The 19,985-nt window shown below is 45.3% G+C and overlaps 1 protein-coding gene across 6 annotated transcripts in view; it reads right to left on the bottom strand.

Annotated features, from left to right (window-relative positions):
* The window catches only part of vps26a (VPS26, retromer complex component A), a 102,910-nt gene that overhangs the window by 45,537 nt on the left and 37,388 nt on the right, over positions 1–19,985 (bottom strand). For all 6 annotated transcript variants that reach the window (XM_038821940.1, XM_038821939.1, XM_038821934.1 and 3 more), the window contains exons 2-4: positions 19,158–19,307; positions 6,692–6,767; positions 332–488 (exon numbers count right to left, since the gene is read on the bottom strand). In XM_038821940.1, coding sequence (XP_038677868.1) covers positions 332–488; positions 6,692–6,767; positions 19,158–19,307 — 383 coding nt within the window. The remainder of the gene's footprint in view (positions 1–331; positions 489–6,691; positions 6,768–19,157; positions 19,308–19,985) is intronic.

The following is a 19,985-nucleotide window of genomic DNA, read 5'->3' on the forward strand; positions in this document are numbered from 1 at the left end:
TTGGACTTTAACCTGGTGTTGCAAGATCTCAACCCAGGCATTGGTACAATGGAAATCAATGATAAGGGAGGTTGGAGAAAGATAGGTCAGATGCGAAAGGAGAAAACATTTGTCAGTTTTCCTATTGATCATCATCCAGCTCTGAGCTGGAACTGGGCAAGGGAGGATGGAGTTCAGTACTGGTGCCTCCTCAAGAGATCAGTTAGTCTCATCCTGCAAAACGCACAGTGTAGGGAGCTCATCACAGATTGGGCAATGGAATTGTCTGGAGTGGAGGGGTGGCTGCAAAGAATCAAATCAAAAACAGTTAAGCTGTGCTGAAAATAATTACCTCAGTCTGACATTGGCCCCTATATACGACTCATATGGCTTTTCCACCTGCATGAATTCAAACTCATAGGTTCGGCTCTGTGTCAGTTCTCCAGGCAAGGCCAGCTCCTTCACCAGGTTCACAAACTCATGTGTGTTACTCTTATCACTAAACAGTTCTGGAACATAGAATAAATAAAGGAAAGTGAAAGGCAGGTTTGCATTTTACACTTACAGGGAGCATTAAGTGTGTCAGTCGGTGGAATGTGAAGCTCACCATCAACAATAACCATCTGGCATTAAAGCTGGCTCCCAGTCAATTGAAATTTTCCTAATTTAGTGAAAAAAAGCTCCTGGGTCGCAGAAACTTGGAAACTTAAACAAACTGGAATTTAATGTTGATGATGGTCATCCTGACAACCCAGATAAGGAGGTATCAATGTCTTAGATTTTGGTATCACACCAAAGTAATTGCTGACTCCTGGTTGCTCTGTTATTACATTAATGAGATTTAGCAGTAAATTGGGGTCACATTTTACAAGCAAGTGAACATTTCCCAACCTTCAGATGACCAGTTGGTCATCACCATTTCCAGGCGAGTGCCCATTGTTCAGGGAACAGTTGCCGTTTCCCTGATACCACCCTTACTTGACCTCTGTGGCCCTCTCATTGTAAAATGGTGACACTTCACACTGACCAGTGAGTTCAGTGACCAGGTAACAGGAGGAAAGAAAACAGACCAGCTCATCAACTCAAGGCAAGCCAGACAAGTTACTCTGAAATTTTTTTGTACCTGTTCACATTTGCTCTCTTTCTCAGTTGTTGCTCCTCCAATGGCTCTCCTATCTCTAAACCTGTACTAGTTTTCCCCCCCTTCCCTCCATCTCGTCTCCCGGAGTAATTTAAAAAGTAAACTTTTTGCTCACTCTGCAGGCCCCACCTCCCTTCCCCAAGTCTGCTTCGTTCCCAACCTTTCTGCCCAGCTCCTCCAAATTCCAATTCATCTGAAAAGCTCTACCCCCATCTCTGCTGACTGACTCAGATGTACCATTAACCTTGGCACCGCTGGGGTAACAAGGTAGTAAAGAGGACCATTTAAAAAGCCAGTTCTAACTGTTATCCAGCGATTCCCACCAAAGGGTGTAAATACAGATAGCAAATGAGAGTGGAACCAATCTCCACTCTTCCCAGTTGAAAATCCTGCTTTCTTACTTCTTGACATCCTGGATGACTGGGTCCAGAAATTGTATCCCGGCACGAGCCAGTGCCTGGTGAGGAGGTTTGGGGGAAGTGAGATTAAACTGGAATAATTCTCATCATTGGGCACTGTAGTTGTGGGCAGTGTAGTTGAAGCCACGTTAAGAGCCCGTTTATCCAGCAGAGCTCAGATGAGGCTGGTGTCGTTCCCTAAACATTCACCCTGAAAGCTATCGTTTAGCTCTGCTGCACCATTACATATTCCAATGTCTTAATGAAATGCAGCAACTTCAGACTATAGGTCCCTATTAAATGTGACAGTCCAACATTTGTATCCCCTTCTGCTCTGCTCCCTTGCCCCTCGCTTCCCTTGCTCCCGATCACTCTCCTGTTCACTCCCTCTGCTCCACCTCCACTCTCACCCCTGCTCCTTGCACTCCCCTCATCTGCTGTGGTTGGTCCTGAACACTCTACAACAAACATCCCTATTTCTAACCTTATGATGGAAGGTCATTGATGGTTGGACCTAGAGATGTATGAGGCAAGTTTTTTTTTTATACAGAGGGTAGTGGGTGCCTGGATCTCGCTGCCGGAGGTGGTGGTGGAAGCAGGGACGATAGTGACATTTAACGGGTCATCTTGATAAATACATGAATAGGATGGGAATAGGGGGATCCGGAACCAGGAAATGCAGAAGATTTTAGTTTAGTCGGGCAGCCTGGTCGGCATGGGGTTGGAGGGCCGAAGGGCCAGTTCCTGTGCTGTACTTTTCTTTGTTCTTTGCTCTTTGACACTACCCAGAGGACCTTGTGCAGTGATGTGCCGGGACTGAGATGATTGAGCTCCAACAGCCTACGACAGAGGGAAATTGTCCCTTTTGGTGGAAGGACCAGAGGTCACCAATTTATGGAATTGGCAAAAGAACCGGAGATAATACGAGAAAAATCTTTTTATGCAGCGAGTGATTACGATCAAATGCACACCCTGAAAAGGAGGCAGATTTAATCATGGCTTTCAAGAGAAATATTGGGTAATTATCCGAGGATAAAAATTTGTATGGCTATGGGTAAAGGGAGTGGAACTAGCTGTGTTGCTTGAGCAGGCAGCCAGCGTGGACATGATGGGCAGAATGGTTCCGACTGTGGTGCAACCATTCAATGATTCAACCTGCAACAGGAGAAAAATTGTATAATTTCCCCTCAGCATTCAATGGTTACTACCACTGCTGAATCCCCTATTATCAGCATCCAGGGGGTTACAATTAATATTGTGATAACAGAAGCAAGATAGAAGCTTGGAATTCTGCAGTGGGTAACTCACCTCCTGACTCCTCAAAGCCTGTCCATCATTGTTAAGGTACAAGAGTCATTAATTTGCCAAGTAACAGCAGTAACACAAATTTAACAAGACATAAGGAGGGCAGCACGGTAGCATGGTGGTTAGCATAAATGCTTCAGAGCTCCAGGGTCCCAGGTTCGATTCCCGGCTGGGTCACTGTCTGTGTGGAGTCTGCACGTCCTCCCCGTGTGTGCGTGGGTTTCCTCCGGGTGCTCCGGTTTCCTCCCACAGTCCAAAGATGTGCGGGTTAGGTGGATTGGCCATGCTAAATTGCCTGTAGTGTCCTAAAAAGTAAGGTTAAGGGGGGGGGTTGTTGGGTTACGGGTATAGGGTGGATACGTGGGTTTGAGTAGGGTGATCATTGCTCGGCACAACATCGAGGGCCGAAGGGCCTGTTCTGTGCTGCACTGTTCTATGTTCTATAACAGAATGCGATCTGCCCAGCAACAGGTAGAAATCTGCCTAGCAACAGCAGTAACCCAGTATTTAAAAGGCAGGATGAGGTGCCCCTTTCCCAGTAATAGGATTAGGTGCGAATTGTCTATTCGTAGAAACAGCTTGCCTTGACAATCGGGCGATCAGTGAAGTATACACATGCCAATTTCTAGAGTCAAGGAATGTGAGAGGGATAGAGTGCCAAATACACAGAATGCAGAATCAAAGGGGAACAATGGTATTTCTGCCAGAACTGTCAGAAGCAGGGAGGGCAGTTTACATTCAACAGCTGAGGGGGCCAATTTTTACATCTAACAGCCTCCAAGTCTTAGAGCCTAGATACTGCAGAAAACCTTTGTAAAGACATTTAAATATCTACACCAGACCAGGAAAAGATATTTCCCAGACTGGATTATCCTTCCTGTATTGTGTGGTGACTATAAGCTGGTTTTGACTTTGATCCATTTCATTTGAATGTTGTGTGGGGGAAAGGGAAAGTCTTAAGGAGTTCAGGAATCATAGATATATTTTGTAACAGGGGTGGGTGTTCTACATAAACTGTGTTTGTTTAGTAATTCATTTACTAAATTGCTTTTGCAAAGTATAATCCTGTTTGTATGTATTTGTCTTTTCTTTAATTTAATAAATAAGTCTTTAATAAATAATTGTTACACAGTAACTGGGCTGTGTATTCTCACTGGGTTTCACTTGACTCCTCACACCATTCAAAAAATAAAACTATACACCCCCATGAACCGGTGTTCCAAGTTGGGACACCCTCGCAGATAACATCAGCGCGGTTTGTGACAAGTCAGGAGTATGATGGAAACTCTCCTCGTGCCTGGATGAGTGTTGTACCGACAATACTTGACATTCGACAACATCCAGGACAAAGGAGTCCGCTTGATTGGCACCCGATCCACCATCTTCAACATTCGCTCCACCAACCACCAATGCGTAGTGGCAGCAGTGTGCACAGTCTACAAGAAGCCCTGCAGGAATTCACCAAGGTCCCTCGTCAGCACATTACAAACCTCTACCTTCTAACAAAAAGGGGAGAGTGCAGGTCCAACATGTTCCCTATGGGGGGAAATGCAGGAACAGTAAGTTCAGGCTACACTGGATGTTTAGAAGAATCTAGGACTGGATAAGGGGGAAGAGAAAGGCTTTTAGCAAGTCCAAAGGGGAAATTCAACTGTGACCCTAGAAGAATATAGGAAGTGCAAGAGGAAACTTAAAAAAGCAATTAGAAGAGCAAAAAGGGGGCATGATAAAGGACTTGTGAATAAGATTAGAGAGAGCACTAAAATAAGCTATAAATATATTAAGGGGAAAGAGTAGGGCCCATTAGAGAACAAGGAGGCAATCTGTGTGAAGCCACAGGACATTGCTAGAGTGTTAAATTGATACTTCTCATCGGTCTTCACTCAGGAGAAGGACTACATAGGTACAGAATTCAGGAAATGGAACAATGAGGACTTTGAGCAGTTTGACATAGGGAGGAAGGAGGTATTGGGAGGCTTTGACGGGCTGAAAAATAGACAAATCCCTAAGCCCGGGTGAATTCCATCCCTGGCTGCTTTGGGAGGTGGAGCAGGAAATTGCAGTGGCTCTGACACAAGTTTTTAACTCCTCTCTGGCCACAGGGAAAGTGCCAGAGGACTGGAGAATAGCTAATGTTGTTCCACTTTTTAAGAAGGGTGCTGGAGAAAAACCCAAGGAATTACAGACCGGTGAGTCTCACGTCTGTGGTAGGGAAACTATTGGAGAAAATACTGAAGGAGAATTAATTTCAATTTGGAAAGGCACAGGGTTGCTTAGGGATAGTCAGCATGGCTTTGTCAGAGGGAGGTCATGTTTAATAAATTTGACAGAATTTTTTGATAAAGTGCTGTCACTTTAAGAAATGTTTTGTCTTCTCAAGTGGCTGTAGTGATGTCATTGTGTGGGTGGAGCTGGCTCTGACTCTGCTTTTTACTTTCGTTTTGAGCTGGAAGCTGTTTTTGGCTCTGAGTTTTAGTTTCTTTTTCAGTCGGAGAGCTGCATTCAAACCAAGGAGATTATTCTGGCCTCTCTCTCTGCAGGCTAAATAATGTCTCGAGATCACTTGATGATTTCAAAGTAATACCTGTTTCTGAAAGGAATGCAAATTTTTGTTTAAAATGGTCTTTGACTTATGGATGTTGTTAGGAAAGTTACTAAGGGTTACCTATAGAGTATTGTATTTTTGGGGGGAGGTATCAGTGTTAGTAATTGATAAGATGTTTACTGTGTGTTTATAAAATGTTAACTGGATTCATAGAATAAATATTGTTTTTGTTTTAAAATACTTTAGATCTCTGTTGCATCACACCTGTAAAGTGGGCCCTTGTGCTCCCCATAACCAAAATCTATTAAAAGTTGTGGGTCAGGTGAACTCCATGATATACTTTGGTGTTCTCTAAACCCTGGCCCATAATAGTGCCCAAGTATGTGGACGAAGAAAGTTGTTGTAGTTTATATGGATTTTAGCAAAGCCTTTGACACGTTCCCACATAGGAGACTAATTGAGAAGGCTGAAGTACATGGAATCCAAGGAAACTTATTGAGATGGATCTGAAACTGATCAGAGGAACAGATGGATCTTGGGGTACTTGTTCACAGATCCCTGAAGATGCCAAAGCTAGTGAATAGACTACTTAAGAAGGCATATGGGACCTTGCCTTTACCAGTCGTGACACAAGAGCAGGGAGGTTATATTGTTTAAGTCACAGCTGAGTACTGTCTGCAGTTCTGGTCACCTCCCCATGGTAAGGAGGCGATTGCACTGTAGGGGGGTACAGAGGAGATTCACCAGGATGTTGTCTGGGATGGAGCATCTGAGCCAGAAGGAGAGACTGGATAGGCTTGGATGTTTTCTTTTAGCAGAGAAAGGATATATGATTGAGGTGTATAAGATTATGAGGAGATTGGACAGGTTATCAGAAGCAGCTCTTCACCTTGGTTGAAGGGTCAATCATGAGGGGGCATAGTTTTAGAGTGGGGGGCAGGAGGTTCCGAGGGGATTTGAGAAAATACATACCATAATCTATTAAAATTTGTGGGTCAGGTGAACTCTATCATACACTTTGGGGTTCTCTAAACCCTGGCCCATAACAAGGACAATTAGGAATAGGCAACAAATTCTGGCCTAGCCGTACTCACAGGTTTGTTCTGGTTCAACAGGAGGAGTGAGGCATTATTGCTGGGTGCAACACTGCAGGGAGACTCTTTCTTCACTACAGCTACCTGACAATGTGGTCTTTGAGTAGAGGGGGCCTGGACACAGTTACATCACGCTGTCAGCCACATTGACATCTCTGTAGTGACCATTCACCTGTGAAATCCAACTACAGAAAATACGAATTTAGATAGGAACTGGTCAACAACTTACCAATTTGCCCAACAAACTCAATTCGAATGCCTTTGTGCTCCAAACGCTTGCCCAGTTGTTTAAAGGTAAGATTTACCTGGCAAAAAGAGGCAAAAATAGAGTCATACAGGTCCACAGTACAAAAAAGGCCCTTCAGCCTATCACATCTGCGCCATTCAAAAACAACCTAAACATTCTAATTCCATTTTCCAGCACTTGACCCATAGTATATCTCGGCATCACAAGTGCATATCTAAATACGCCTTAAATGTTAAGAAATGAAATGAAATGAAAATCGCTTATTGTCACAAGTAGGCTTCAAATTAAGTTACTATGAAAAGCCCCTAGTCGCCACATTCCGGCGCCTGTTCGGGGAGGCTGGTACGGGAATTGAACCGTGCTGCTGGCCTGCCTTGGTCTGTTTTCAAAGCCAGCGATTTAGCCCTGTGCTAAACCGGCCCCAGTAAGGGTCTCTGCCTTCACCACCCTTTCAGACAGTGTGAGTTCCAGACTCCCACCACCCTCTGGGTGATAATGTTTTTCCTCATATCCCCTCTAAACCTCCTGCCCTTACCTTAAATCTATACCCCCTGGTCATTGATTTCTCCACCAAGGGGAACTGTTTGTTCCTGTCTACTCTCTCTATGCCCCTCATAATTTTATACATCTTAATCATTTCAAAATTAAAAATTCCAAAAGCTGCAGTTAATGCAGAGGAACTTGGTGCAATAACCATCACTTGGGAGAAGGTATTGAATAAACCAATGGGATTAAAGGCAGATAAGTCTCTGCGATCTGAAGGCCTGCACTTAGGGTATCCCTTAGAATCCCAACAGTGCAGAAGGAGGCTATTCAGCCCATCGAGTCTTCACCAACTCTCTGAAAGAGCATCCTACCCAGGCCCACTCCCCCACACTATTCTCGTAACCCCACCTAACCTGCACATCCCTGGACTGTGGGAGGAAACCAGAGCACCACCCGGACAAAATCTACGCAAACACGGGGAGAACATGCAAACTCCACACAGATAGTCACACAAGGCCGGAATTGAACCCGAGACCCTGACACTGAGGCTGCAGTGCTTTTTTAAAAAGATCTTTTTATTGATTTTTCAAAAATTAGATACATAGCCATTCATTTTCATTTACTGTACAATACAGAAAGATTTGTCCTTTCCTTCCCTTAAATTTTTCTACATAGTCTGTCGCCATCCCACTCAGCGTGTAGTCGTCCCTGCCTTTCACCAGCCTGCCCCTCCTTGCCTCCCTTTTCTCCCCCGTCGGCTTCGGCTGTGTCACTCCTGTGGCTGGGGGTGGGGGTATTGCTCCCCCCCTCGTCTTCCTTTCCTTTTCCTTGCTCTTTTCTTTTTTAACTTTCCAGTTTCCCAATCTACTCATTCAAGGTGAAAAAAAGTGAGGGAGAACTAGGGAATAGGGCCAGTATGGCTCTGAGAAAGAGCAGACAGGGAGATGTTGCTGAAAACAGCGGGACTGGTGGCCTGAAGTGCATATGTTTTAATGCAAGAAGTATTACGGGTAAGGCAGATGAACCTAGAGCTTGGATTAGTACTTGGAACTATGATGTTGTTGACATTACAGGGACCTGGTTGAGGGAAGTACAGATTGGCAGCTAAACTTTCCAGGATTTAGATGTTTCAGGCGGGATAGAGGAGGATGTAAAAGGGGTGGCGGAGTTGCGCTACTGGTCAGTAATCTCCACAGGTCTACCACCCCATCTGCTCCATGAATGCTCCCAGTTCTTGAGCCTTGCCTGTCTTTTTTCCTGTACTGGGGTTTGATCGGTCGGTCAGTGGATCCTGTGCGCAGTTAAAGTCACACCCCCCCCCCCCATAGTCAGTTGGTGTGTGTCAATGTTGAGGATTTCCGCCATGGTCGAAAATTCTGTGTCATCCCAGTTGATAGCCTACACATTTACCAGCACCACTGGTGCCCTTTCCAGGACACTGCTGACCATGACATACCGTCCCTCGGGGTCCGTAACCGTCCTGGTCTCTGTAAATCTCGTTCTCTTGCTGATCAGTTTGGCTACTCCCTTTGCCCTCATCTGGTAACATGAATGGCACATCTGTCCCACCAATCCTTTCCTTACCAGCAGTCTGTCCTTCCTCAAGTGTGTCTCCTGTAGATGGACAATGTCCTGCTTCGCAGGTGGGCGAGGACTCTGGACCTTTTCACTGGACCGTTAAGTCCCCTTACGTTCCAGGTGACTATCCTGGTGGTGACCTATGTGCCCTGTCCAGCTCGAGGGGGTTTGGAAAGTTTTCCCTCCCAACTAGATTGCCCAGCTTCTTCACCACTGCCATGATCCTATCGCTCTGGTGTGTTGTCGCCTTCTCCAGGTCCAGGACCATCTCGTCCTTCCGTGCCAGGCCATCGCTTCTGTCACCACCTCCTTCACTACCACCTGGAACTCCAATTTGATTGCTTCCTTCATGATGGTCAGTTCCTTTAAGATGCTCCTCCATGTGGCCCACTGTGGGGGGGTGGGACACGCGCACACGCACGCACACACAGACCCGACCTTCCCCTCTCCTGGTTCGCCTGGGCCTCCGTCACGCCTCATGGGGCCGCTGGTCCATCTGCCCTTTGCTCCTGCCCCTTTCCCCCACTTTCTGCCTTCTCGCTGGCTCTTCGAACTGCCGTTTGCCACCATCTTCCTTCTGTGCGTTGATATTCGTGCCTTTTAGGTTGGGGGAGTTTTACGCGGCTTTTGGGGCGAAAAGCTCAAAACATTTCGCTGTTCTGGGTGCAATTGGGGCTGGTTTAGCACACTGGGCTCACTGGCTTTGAAAGCAGACCAAGGCAGGCCAGCAACATGGTTCAATTCCCATACCAGCCTCCCCGAACAGGCGCCAGAATGTGGCGACTAGGGGCTTTTCACAGTAACATCATTTGAAGCCTACTTGTGACAATAAACAATTTCATTTTTCATTTCAATTGAGAAGGGAGCCACCTGATGTGCGTCTGCTCGGCAGACCATCGCCACCAGAAGTCATTGTAAGGCTGCAATGCTAACCACTGTGCCACAGCAGGGGTGGCAGCAAATATATTGAATGCATTGGTTATGATATTTCAAAATTCCCTGGATTCTAGAACGGTCCTGTTGTATTGGAAAAATGTGAGTGTGACGCCCCTATTCAAAAAGGGAGAGAAGCAAAATGTATAGGCCAGTTAGCCTGAACTCTGTGGTGTGGAAGTTGCTGGAATCAATCATTGAGAAGGAGATGACTGAATATTTGGAAAGTCAAAGCCCAATCCACCAGTGTCAGCATGGTTTAATGAAGAGTAAGTCATGCTTGACAAACTTGCTCGAATTCTTTGAGGACGTAACCAGCAAGGTGGATAACGGGGAACCTGTGGATGTGGTATATCTAGACTTTCACAAGGCGTTTGACACATAAAAGTGCCGCATTAAAGACTGACCCAGAAGGTGAGATCACATGGGACTGGGGAAGAGAATTAGTTTGGACTGAGGATTGGCCGAATGACAGAAAGCAGAGGGTTGGGATAAATGCCTGGTTGGTGAACTGTAACTAGCGGGGTGCCACAGGGGTCTGTCCTCGGACCTCAACTGTTTACAATCTGTATAAATGATCTGCAAGCAGGGACAGAGTGTAACATAGCAAAACCTGCAGATGATACTAAAATAAGTGGGAAAACAAGCAGTGAACAGGAGATAAAGAGTTTACAGACGGATAGCGATAAGTAGAATTTAGATTTTAGAACAGTACAGCACAGAACAGGCCCTTCAGCCCTCGATGTTGTGCCGAGCAATGATCACCCTACTCAAACTCACGTATCCACCCTATACCCATAACCCAACAACCCCCCCTTAACCTTACTTTTTAGGACACTACGGGCAATTTAGCATGGCCAATCCACCTAACCCCGCACATCTTTGGACTGTGGGAGGAAACCGGAGCACCCGGAGGAAACCCACGCACACACGGGGAGGACGTGCAGACTCCACACAGACAGTGACCCAGCCGGGAATCGAACCTGGGACCCTGGAGCTGTGAAGCATTGATGCTAACCACTATGCTACCATGCTGCCCTAATGTAACTAATGTAAGTAATGGGCTTAAAATTTGGCAGATGGAGTTTAAAGTGAGAGGTTATCATTTTGGCCAAAAAAGTAGAAAGGCCTATTATTATCGAAATGGAAAGCAGATTCAAAATGTTTCTGGGTAGAGGGATCTGGGTGTCTTTGTTCATGAATCGCAGAAGGTTGGTTTGCAGGTGCAGCATGTACTAATCAAAGGCAAATGGAATGTTAGCATTATTGCAAAAGGACTGGAGTATAAAAGTAGAGAAATGTTGTTGTAATTGTATAGGGTATTGGTGAGACCATAACTGGAGTATTGTGTCCAGTTTTGGTCTCCTTATTTGAGGAAGGATGTGGTGGTATTGGAGGCAGTTCAGAGGAGGTTCACCAGATTGATTCCAGGGATGAAAGGGTTGACATTTGAGGAGAGATTGAACAGTTTAAGCTGATACTCGCTGGAGTTTAGAAGAAGATAGAACTGTACAGCACAGTACAGGCCCTTCTGCCCATGATGTTGTGCCGAACTAGTCTGAAACTAAGATCAAATCAACCTACTCCCAATCATTCTAGTGCACTCCATATGCCTATCCAATCACCGCTTGAAAGTTCCTAAAGTGTCCGACTCCACTACCATAGCTGGGAGTGCGTTCCACGCCCCACCCACTCTCTGGGTAAAGAACCTACCTCTGCCATCCCTCCTATATCTTCCACCATGAACCTTATAGTTATGTCCCATTGTAACAGCTACATCCATCCGAGGAAAAATTTGCTGAACGTCCACTCTATCTATCCCTCTCATCATCTTATACACCTCAATTAAGTCACCTCTCATCCTCCTTCGCTCCAATGAGAAAATCCCTAGCTCGCTCAACCTTTCCTCATAAGACCTACCCTCCAATCCAGGCAGCATCCTGGTAATTCTCCTTTGCACCCTTTCCAATGCTTCCACATCCTTCCTATAATGAGGTGACCAGAACTGCGCACAATACTCCAAATGTGGTCTAACCAAAGTCTTGTACAGTTGCAGCATAACCTCACGGCTCTTAAACTCAATGCCCCTGTTAATAAATGGCTTTCTTCTATAGGCTTTCTTCATGGCTCTATCCACTTGGGTGGCAACTTTCAGAAATCTATGGACATGAACTCCGAGATCTCTCTGCTCCTCCACATTCTTCAGAACCCTGTCATTAACCCTGTAATCCGCATTCAAATTTGTCCTTCCAAAATGAATCACCTCGCACTTATCAGGGTTAAGCTCCATCTGCCATTTTCAGCCAAGCTCTGCATCCTATCAATGTCTCTTTGCAGCCTACAATAGCCCTCCACATTATCCACTACTCCACCAATCTTGGTGTCATCAGCAAATTTACTAACCCAACCTTCAACTCCATCATCCAAGTCATTGATAATGATCACAAATAGCAGAGGACCCAGCACTGATCCCTGTGGTACACTGCTGGTGACTGGGCTCCAGGATGAAAATTTACCATCTACCACCACCCTCTGTCTTCTATGTGATAGCCAGTTACTGATCCAATTGGCCAAATTTCCCCCTATGCCATACCTCCTTATTTTCTGCATGAGCCGACCATTGGGGACCTTATCAAACGCCTTACGAAAATCCATGTATTCGACATCAACTGCTCTACCTTCATCTATGTACTTAGTTACCTTCTCAAAGAATACAATCAAACTTGTGAGGCAAGACTTATCCCTCACAAATCCGTGCTGACTATCCTGGATTAAGTTGTATCTTTCCAAATGATCATCAATCCTATCCCTCAGGACCCTTTCCAATAATTTACCTATGACCGAAGTGAGACTAACCGGCCTATAATTCCCAGGGTTATACCTATTCCCTTTCTGGAACAAGGGGACAACATTCGCCTCTCTCCAGTCTTCTGGCACTATTTCTGTAGACAGTGAGGACATAAAGATCAAAGCCAAATGCTCTGCAATCTCATCCCTCGCCTCCCAAAGAATATCCCATCAGGCCCAGGGGACTTATCTATCCTCAGCCTTCTCAAAATTTCTAACACATCTTCCTTGGAATATCTACCTCCTCCAGCCTACCAGCCTGTATCGCACTGCCCTCCTCAACAACAGGGCCCCTCTCCTTTGTGAACACTGAAGAAAAGTATTCATTTAGGGCCTCTCCTATATCTTCAGACTCCATGCACACGTTCCCACTGCTGTCCTTGACCAGCTCTAACTTCACCTTGGTCATTCTTTTATTCCTCACATAAGTGTAAAAAGCCTTGGGGTTTTCCTTGCTCCTATCCGCCAAGGACTTCTCATGCCCCCTCCTAGCTCCCTAAGCCCTTTCTTGAGCTCTTTCCTAGCGATCTTGTATCCCTCAAGTGCCCTAACTGAACCTTGTTTTCTCATCCTTACATAAGCCCCTTCTTCCTCTTGACAAGACATTCAACCTCTCTTGTAAACCATGGTTCCCTCCCATGGCCATTTCCTCCCTGCCTGACAGGGACATACATATCAAGGACACGCATTATTTGCTCTTTGAACAAGCTCCGCATCTCAATTGTGCCTATCCCTGACAGTTCCTGTTTCCATCTTATGCTCCCCAATTCTTGCCTAATCGCATCATAATTACCCTTCCCCCAGTTATAAACCTTGCCCTGCCGTATGTTCCCATCCCTCTCAATTGCTATAGTGAAAGTCACCAAATTGTGGTCGCTCTCCCACAACCAAATCAAACACTTGGCCCAGTTCATTACCCAGTACCAAATCCAATGTGGCCCGGCCTCTTGTAGGTCTATCCACATATTGTGTGAGGAAATCCACCTGCACACACTGGATAAAAACAGCTCCATCCAAACTATTCGAATTATAGTGCTTCCAATCAATATTTGGAAAGTTAAAGTCACCCACGACAACTACCCTGTGACTACCGCACCTACCCAAAATCTGCATTGCAATCTTTTCCTCCACATCTCTGTTACTGTTTGGGGGCCTATAGAAACCTTCTAACAAAGTGACCGCTCCTTTCCTATTTCTAACTTCAGCCCACACTACCTCGATAGGCAGATCCCCCTCAAACTGCCTTTCTGCAGCCATTCTACTAACCAGGGGCTGGTTTAGCTCACTGGGCTAAATTGCTGGCTTTTAAAGCGGACCCAGGCAGGCCAGCAGCACGGTTCGTTTCCCGTACCAGCCTCCCCGGACAGGCGCCGGAATGTGGCGACTAGGGGCTTTTCACAGTAACTTCATTGAAGCCTACTCGTGACAATAAGCAATTTTCATTTCATCCTTGATTAATAATGCTACTCCTCCACCTCTTTTACCACCTTCCCTACTCTTACTGAAACATCTCAACCCCGGAACCTCCAACAACCATTCCTGTCCCTGTTCTATCCACGTATCAGTAATGGCCACATCGTAGTTCCAGGTACCAAGGCAGCACGGTAGCATGGTGGTTAGCATAAATGCTTCACAGCTCCAGGGTCCCAGGTTCAATTCCCGGCTGGGTCACTGTCTGTGCGGAGTCTGCACGTCCTCCCCGTGTGTGTGTGGGTTTCCTCCGGGTGCTCCGGTTTCCTCCCACAGTCCAAAGATGTGAGGGTTAGGTGGATTGGCCATGCTAAATTGCCCGTAGTGTCCTAAAAAGTAAGGTTATGGGGGGGGTTGTTGGGGTACGGGTATAGGGTGGATGCGTGGGTTTGAGTACGGTGATCATTGCTCGGCACAACATCGAGGGCCGAAGGGCCTGTTCTGTGCTGTACTGTTCTATGTTCAATCCATGCTTCAAGCTCACCAACCTTATTCCTGATGCTCCTCGCATTGAAGTAGACACACGAAACGCCTTGCGTGGTCGACTCCGGGAGCATGGAGAGCTTTATTCATCCAGACATAGTAAAACGCTGCTCGCTCCCAATCTTCCCTTCACTGGCTGTAAAGTGCATGGGGCTTGCTGAGGCTGTAGATGCTATTACAATTACAGTTTCAGGTGCAACCTGATGAGGGGTGAGCTGATAGAGGATTCCAATTCCAATTTATTTTACAATTACAGGAACGCAGGAATATAGTGTTGCAGGTGGTTATAGAAATCCGCATCCTGTAATGATATGTATAGTGCCAGTGTGGTAAAGGGTTAACCTCTGAAACTATGCTTAAATCAAACACTAGATGGCGTTAGTAATTCACTGTATACAAGACAGCTTCTCTAGGAATTCTGGGAGAAGCTGAAGAGAACATGATGAGAGCAGAGAGAGAATTGAATGTAGAGATATAGCACAAGGTAAAGTCGTAGTGTAGTTTAACAGTTAGATTGAATATTGATCACTGTACTACAGATTCAGTATTACTAGTTTATTATCTGTTACTCAGTAAAATGTGCAAACCTAATCAAAGTTAGTAGTGTAAAATAAATTTGTTTTGATTCAAACTTATGTTCGTATCCTTTGTCAACATTACATATTATATCATAGAATTTTCAGTGCAGAAGGAGGCCAGTTAGCCCATCGAGTCTGCACCGGCCCAATCCACACCTCCACCATATCCCACAACCCAGTAACCCAACCTCACCTTTTTGGACACCAACGGCAATTTAGCATGGCCAATCCACCTAACCTGCACGTCTTTGTGGACTGTGGGAGCAAACCAGAGCACTCTGAGGAAATCCATGCACACTCCGCACAGACAGTGACCCAAGCCGGGAATCGAACCTGGGACCCTGGAGCGGTGAAACAACTGTGCTAACCACTGTGTTACCATGCCGCCCTCTCATCTCACCATATCAAACTGTGGAAATACCCGGCTCTTCTCACTGTTTTTAAACACTGAAACTCCCGGCTCTCCTCTCGCTGTTTTAAACACTGAAACTCCCGGCTCTCCTCTCGCTGTTTTAAACACCGAAACTCCCGGCTCTTCTCTCGCTGTTTTAAACACTGAAACCCCCGGCTCTCCTCTCGCTGTTTTAAACACTGAAACTCCCGGCTCTCCTCTCGCTGTTTTAAACACTGAAACTCCCGGCTCTCCTCTCGCTGTTTTAAACACTGAAACTCTCGGCTCTCCTCTCACTGTTTTAAACACTGAAACTCCCGGCTCTCCTCTCGCTGTTTTAAACACTGAAACTCTCGGCTCTCCTCTCGCTGTTTTAAACTCAAACTCCCGGCTCTCCTCTCGCTGTTATAAACACTGAAACTCCCGGCTCTCCTCTCACTGTTTTAAACATCTGGCTATCTTGGAGGAAAAGGCAAGGAATATAATACACCAAACATAGTAGGACTGCAAATCTGAAACATTGATCATTCATTCAACTTAGCACAGAATTACACTCTTCTGATAAAACATCTCTGGTTCGTAGGAACCTCTTTCGCCATTCATTACAATCTGGCCTGATTGGAGTCATTTCGTAAATGCTCCCCACATCCCTCAAACCTGGTCTAATCCCAGCCTTAAATATATTCAAAGGTGGAGCATCCACAACCTTTTGGGGTAAAGAATTCCAAAGATTCGTAACCCAAGTAATTTTTCCTCACCTCAGTTCTAAACAATCAGCGCCTTATCCTGAGACTGTGCCTTATTTAAGATTTCGCGACCAGCGGAAACAATCTCTCTTCATCCACCCTATCAAACCCCTTCAGAATTGGGTATATTTCAATAGGATCGCCTCGCATTCTACTAAACTCCAGAGAATATCAATCCAATTTACTCAGCCTCTCATTATAGAGAAACCCCTCAGCGCAGGTACCAATCCAGTGAATCTTCACTGTACCACCTCTAATGTGAGTATATCCTTTCTTAAATGTGGAGACTAGAACAGTATTCCAGCTGTAGTCTCACCAAAACCCTGGACAATTGTAGCAAGACATCTTTAACCATGCACTCTAATTTCCTTGCTCATTCTCAGAAGGCATTGCTCAGGTATCTTCGTTAACCAAAGTGCTTGTGGTGAAGGTGCTTCTGTGTGTTGTACAGAGATTTCCAGGACTCTCACCTGACAATGATAAAAGAATGACAATCTGGCTGGATTCTGCTCCTGTTAAACCAGTTAGCAGTTAACGTGACTCTATCAATAAGCCACTGTGCTTTCCTTCCAGGAATTTCCTGCAAGTACAAGGTGAGTTCAGAGCAGTAACACTATTCCTTAAAGATTTAATGTCACTGGGAAGGTGGGAAATTCATTGTTTAAGATACCAGAAACCAGGAGGCAGAGTGGTGCAGTGGTTAGCACTGCTGCCTCACCTGGGGTCGATCCCAGCCCGGGTCACTGTCCGTGTGGAGTTTGCAGTCTCCCAGTGTTTGCGTGGGTTTCGCTCCCACAACCCAAAGATGTGCAGGGTAGGTGGATTGGTCACGCTAAATTGACCCTTAATTGGAAAAAAATGGATTGGGTACTCTAAATTTATTTACATAAAGGCCAGTACCAGTGAAAGGGAACCACATGCTTAAGTAAAGCAGCCAACAGCGGTGTCCAAGACGTCTGATAGTACAGTTGCTTCAGTCTGACATTAAGTTTTTGTTCTGAACACACAACCTTTACCTCAGAACATGCAAAGTGCTGAAAAAAAAAAGACAGGTTGAAGCTTTTTATTTTGTGGATCAGATCATTTTGCGTTTTAGATCATGCATACTTATGAAGGGGCACGAGGCCATCGCTTTAGGCTCTGAAAAGTGCCCAGTCGATCTCAGATTATCCTGGATGGGCAAGGTATCACAAAAGTGTGAGCGACAGGTGAAGCTAGCTGATTGACGCTGCCACTATGCAGTAGCAACAAGAGTATTCACCACAATACTCTTGTATTGGGGGCCTCACGGTAGCATGGTGGTTAGCATCAATGCTTCACAGCTCCAGGGTCCCAGGTTCAATTCCCGGCTGGGTCACTGTCTGTGTGGAGTCTGCACGTCCTCCCCGTGTGTGCGTGGGTTTCCTCCGGGTGCTCCGGTTTCCTCCCACAGTCCAAAGATGTGCGGGTTAGGTGGATTGGCCATGCTAAATTGCCCGTAGTGTAAGGTTAATGGGGGGATTGTTGGGTTACGTGGGTTTAAGTAGGGTGATCATTGCTCGGCACAACATCGAGGGCCGAAGGGCCTGTTCTGTGCTGTACTGTTCTATGTTCTATGTTCTAATAGGATGCCGCCTTCAGTCCAAAAAGACATTCTGCCGATCACACAAATGAGTAATGTGGCAAATGAATTTTAGTGCTCGGTATGTCGGCCTTATGTCCCAATGACTGATAAATTGCAATAAATCAGCATATCCCAGCTGCTGTTCACAACAGGCAAGGTACTGACAGTATCCAACTAGTTCAAGCTTGCAAAGTTCAAAACAGTGTCCAACATTAAATATGATTCCACAATTGAACAACATTAGCTTAATAGTGTGCTTAATTAGTGTGCTTCTAATCAATTTAAGATTGTCAGTAAGGCTCACGGTGCAGTGCATTTGCGTGTAATTCATTACCCAAGCAATGCCTTGACCAACCAAGCTGCCTGGATTAAATTTCAAACAATGCCTGGCAGTTGTGTGCTAATGCCTTCTCCATGGCAACGTCTCTATCAGAGTCCACTAGCCAACCAATCAGCATTCTCTTCTTATACAATATAAATTATTGATTTCCCGTGATACTGGGATTCTTGTGAAGTGCCCTGATGAATGCAAGATGAAAAGCTTCGACATGTCTCTTTAGTCAGCAATACTCTTTACTTTTTTCGATTAACTGGTAACATTTCCAAATTCAACAAGCTGACTAATGTATCACAATTTCCTTGCTTTTTTTTCTTTTAGGTAGAAGCCACCGGTCTCATTTCAATCTCTTATTGTCCATTCCCAGTTCTCCATCCCTTGACCTGTTGCATATATCACTTCCGTGTGGAAAGGAAGCAAAATATTCATTTGGGTACTTTGCCAAGTTTGTATCGTCACTTACCACTGATCCATTTTAAAACCACATCAGCATCATCAATTCATTTACAGAGTTTTCGGCTGGTCTGACTCGCTGTTCGCCTTGTAATACTAGCCAGTATAGTGATCTTTAGGTGGTGGGTTGGACAATTTAATCTGCCTGCCCACATAAACAATCTTAATCCCTTTCTGTATCCTTGGTTCTCACTGCACTGCAGTATCATCCACAAACTGTTTCTCAACAATACTGAGAGAGAACACCACTGCTGCCAGAGTGCAGAGGTTCAGGACAAGACCCACCACCTTCACAGAGTATCCAGGGATGGGTTGTAAATGCAAAGTCACCACACACTGAGAAAAAATACAAACAATGGGGAAGAGATGGTAAGCATGTTCCAATAGTAATTCCATGTTTTCAGCTGTTTCGCAGCAACTTTCCTCATTTCCTCATTTGAGGAATTTCCTCATGTGAAGAACTAGTGTTTGAATCCCTCAAGTCCTCCCTTTTCAAAAGAGAATTGGTGGAAGAAATGACCATAACAAATAGTAAACGCTTACCTTCCCTGTTACAGATTCACCATCATAAAACAGATAATGTTTCTCTATTTTGCCATCTTCACTTTTAATCTCTGCTGTTTTCCTGGTGTCTGCATCATTGAGAACGATATTGATGTCACACACTGGAGTAAACAAACCGCCCAAGAAACTCTGGGGAAGACAGGAGAGACAAAAAAAACTATAACCACAATCTATGAGTCAATAGTGAATACAGTAGTTTCACAAAGAATGCACCATCTCAAATGCATTGATTTGTTTTTTATTAGTTTGTAGGATGATTAGTGGGCAGCATGGTGACACAGTGGGCAGCACTGCTTCCTCACAGCTCCAGGGACCCAGGTTCAATTCCCACCTTGGGTGACTGTCTGTGTGGAGTTTTCACTTCCTCCCCATGTATGGTGATTTGGAGTTGGGGACCAACTTTGTGTCCAAGTTTGCAGATGACACTAAGATGAGTGGTAAAGCGAAAAGTGCAGAGGATACTGGAAGTCTGCAGAGGGATTTGGATAGGTTAAGTGAATGGGCTAGGGTCTGGCAGATTGAATACAATGTTGACAAATGTGAGGTTATCCATTTTGGTAGGAATGACAGCAAACGGGATTATTATTTAAACGATAAAATATTAAAGCATGCCGCTGTGCAGAGAGACCTGGGTGTGCTAGTGCATGAGTCACAGAAAGTTGGTTTACAGGTGCAACAGGTGATTAAGAAGGCAAATGGAATGTTGTCCTTCATTGCTAGAGGGATGGAGTTTAAGACTAGGGAGGTTACGTTGCAATTGTATAAGGTGTTAGTGAGCTCACACCTGGAGTATTGTGTTCAGTTCTG

The sequence above is a fragment of the Scyliorhinus canicula genome, chromosome 16 (assembly GCF_902713615.1).
Source record: "Scyliorhinus canicula chromosome 16, sScyCan1.1, whole genome shotgun sequence".
Classification (NCBI taxonomy): Eukaryota; Metazoa; Chordata; class Chondrichthyes; order Carcharhiniformes; family Scyliorhinidae; genus Scyliorhinus; species Scyliorhinus canicula.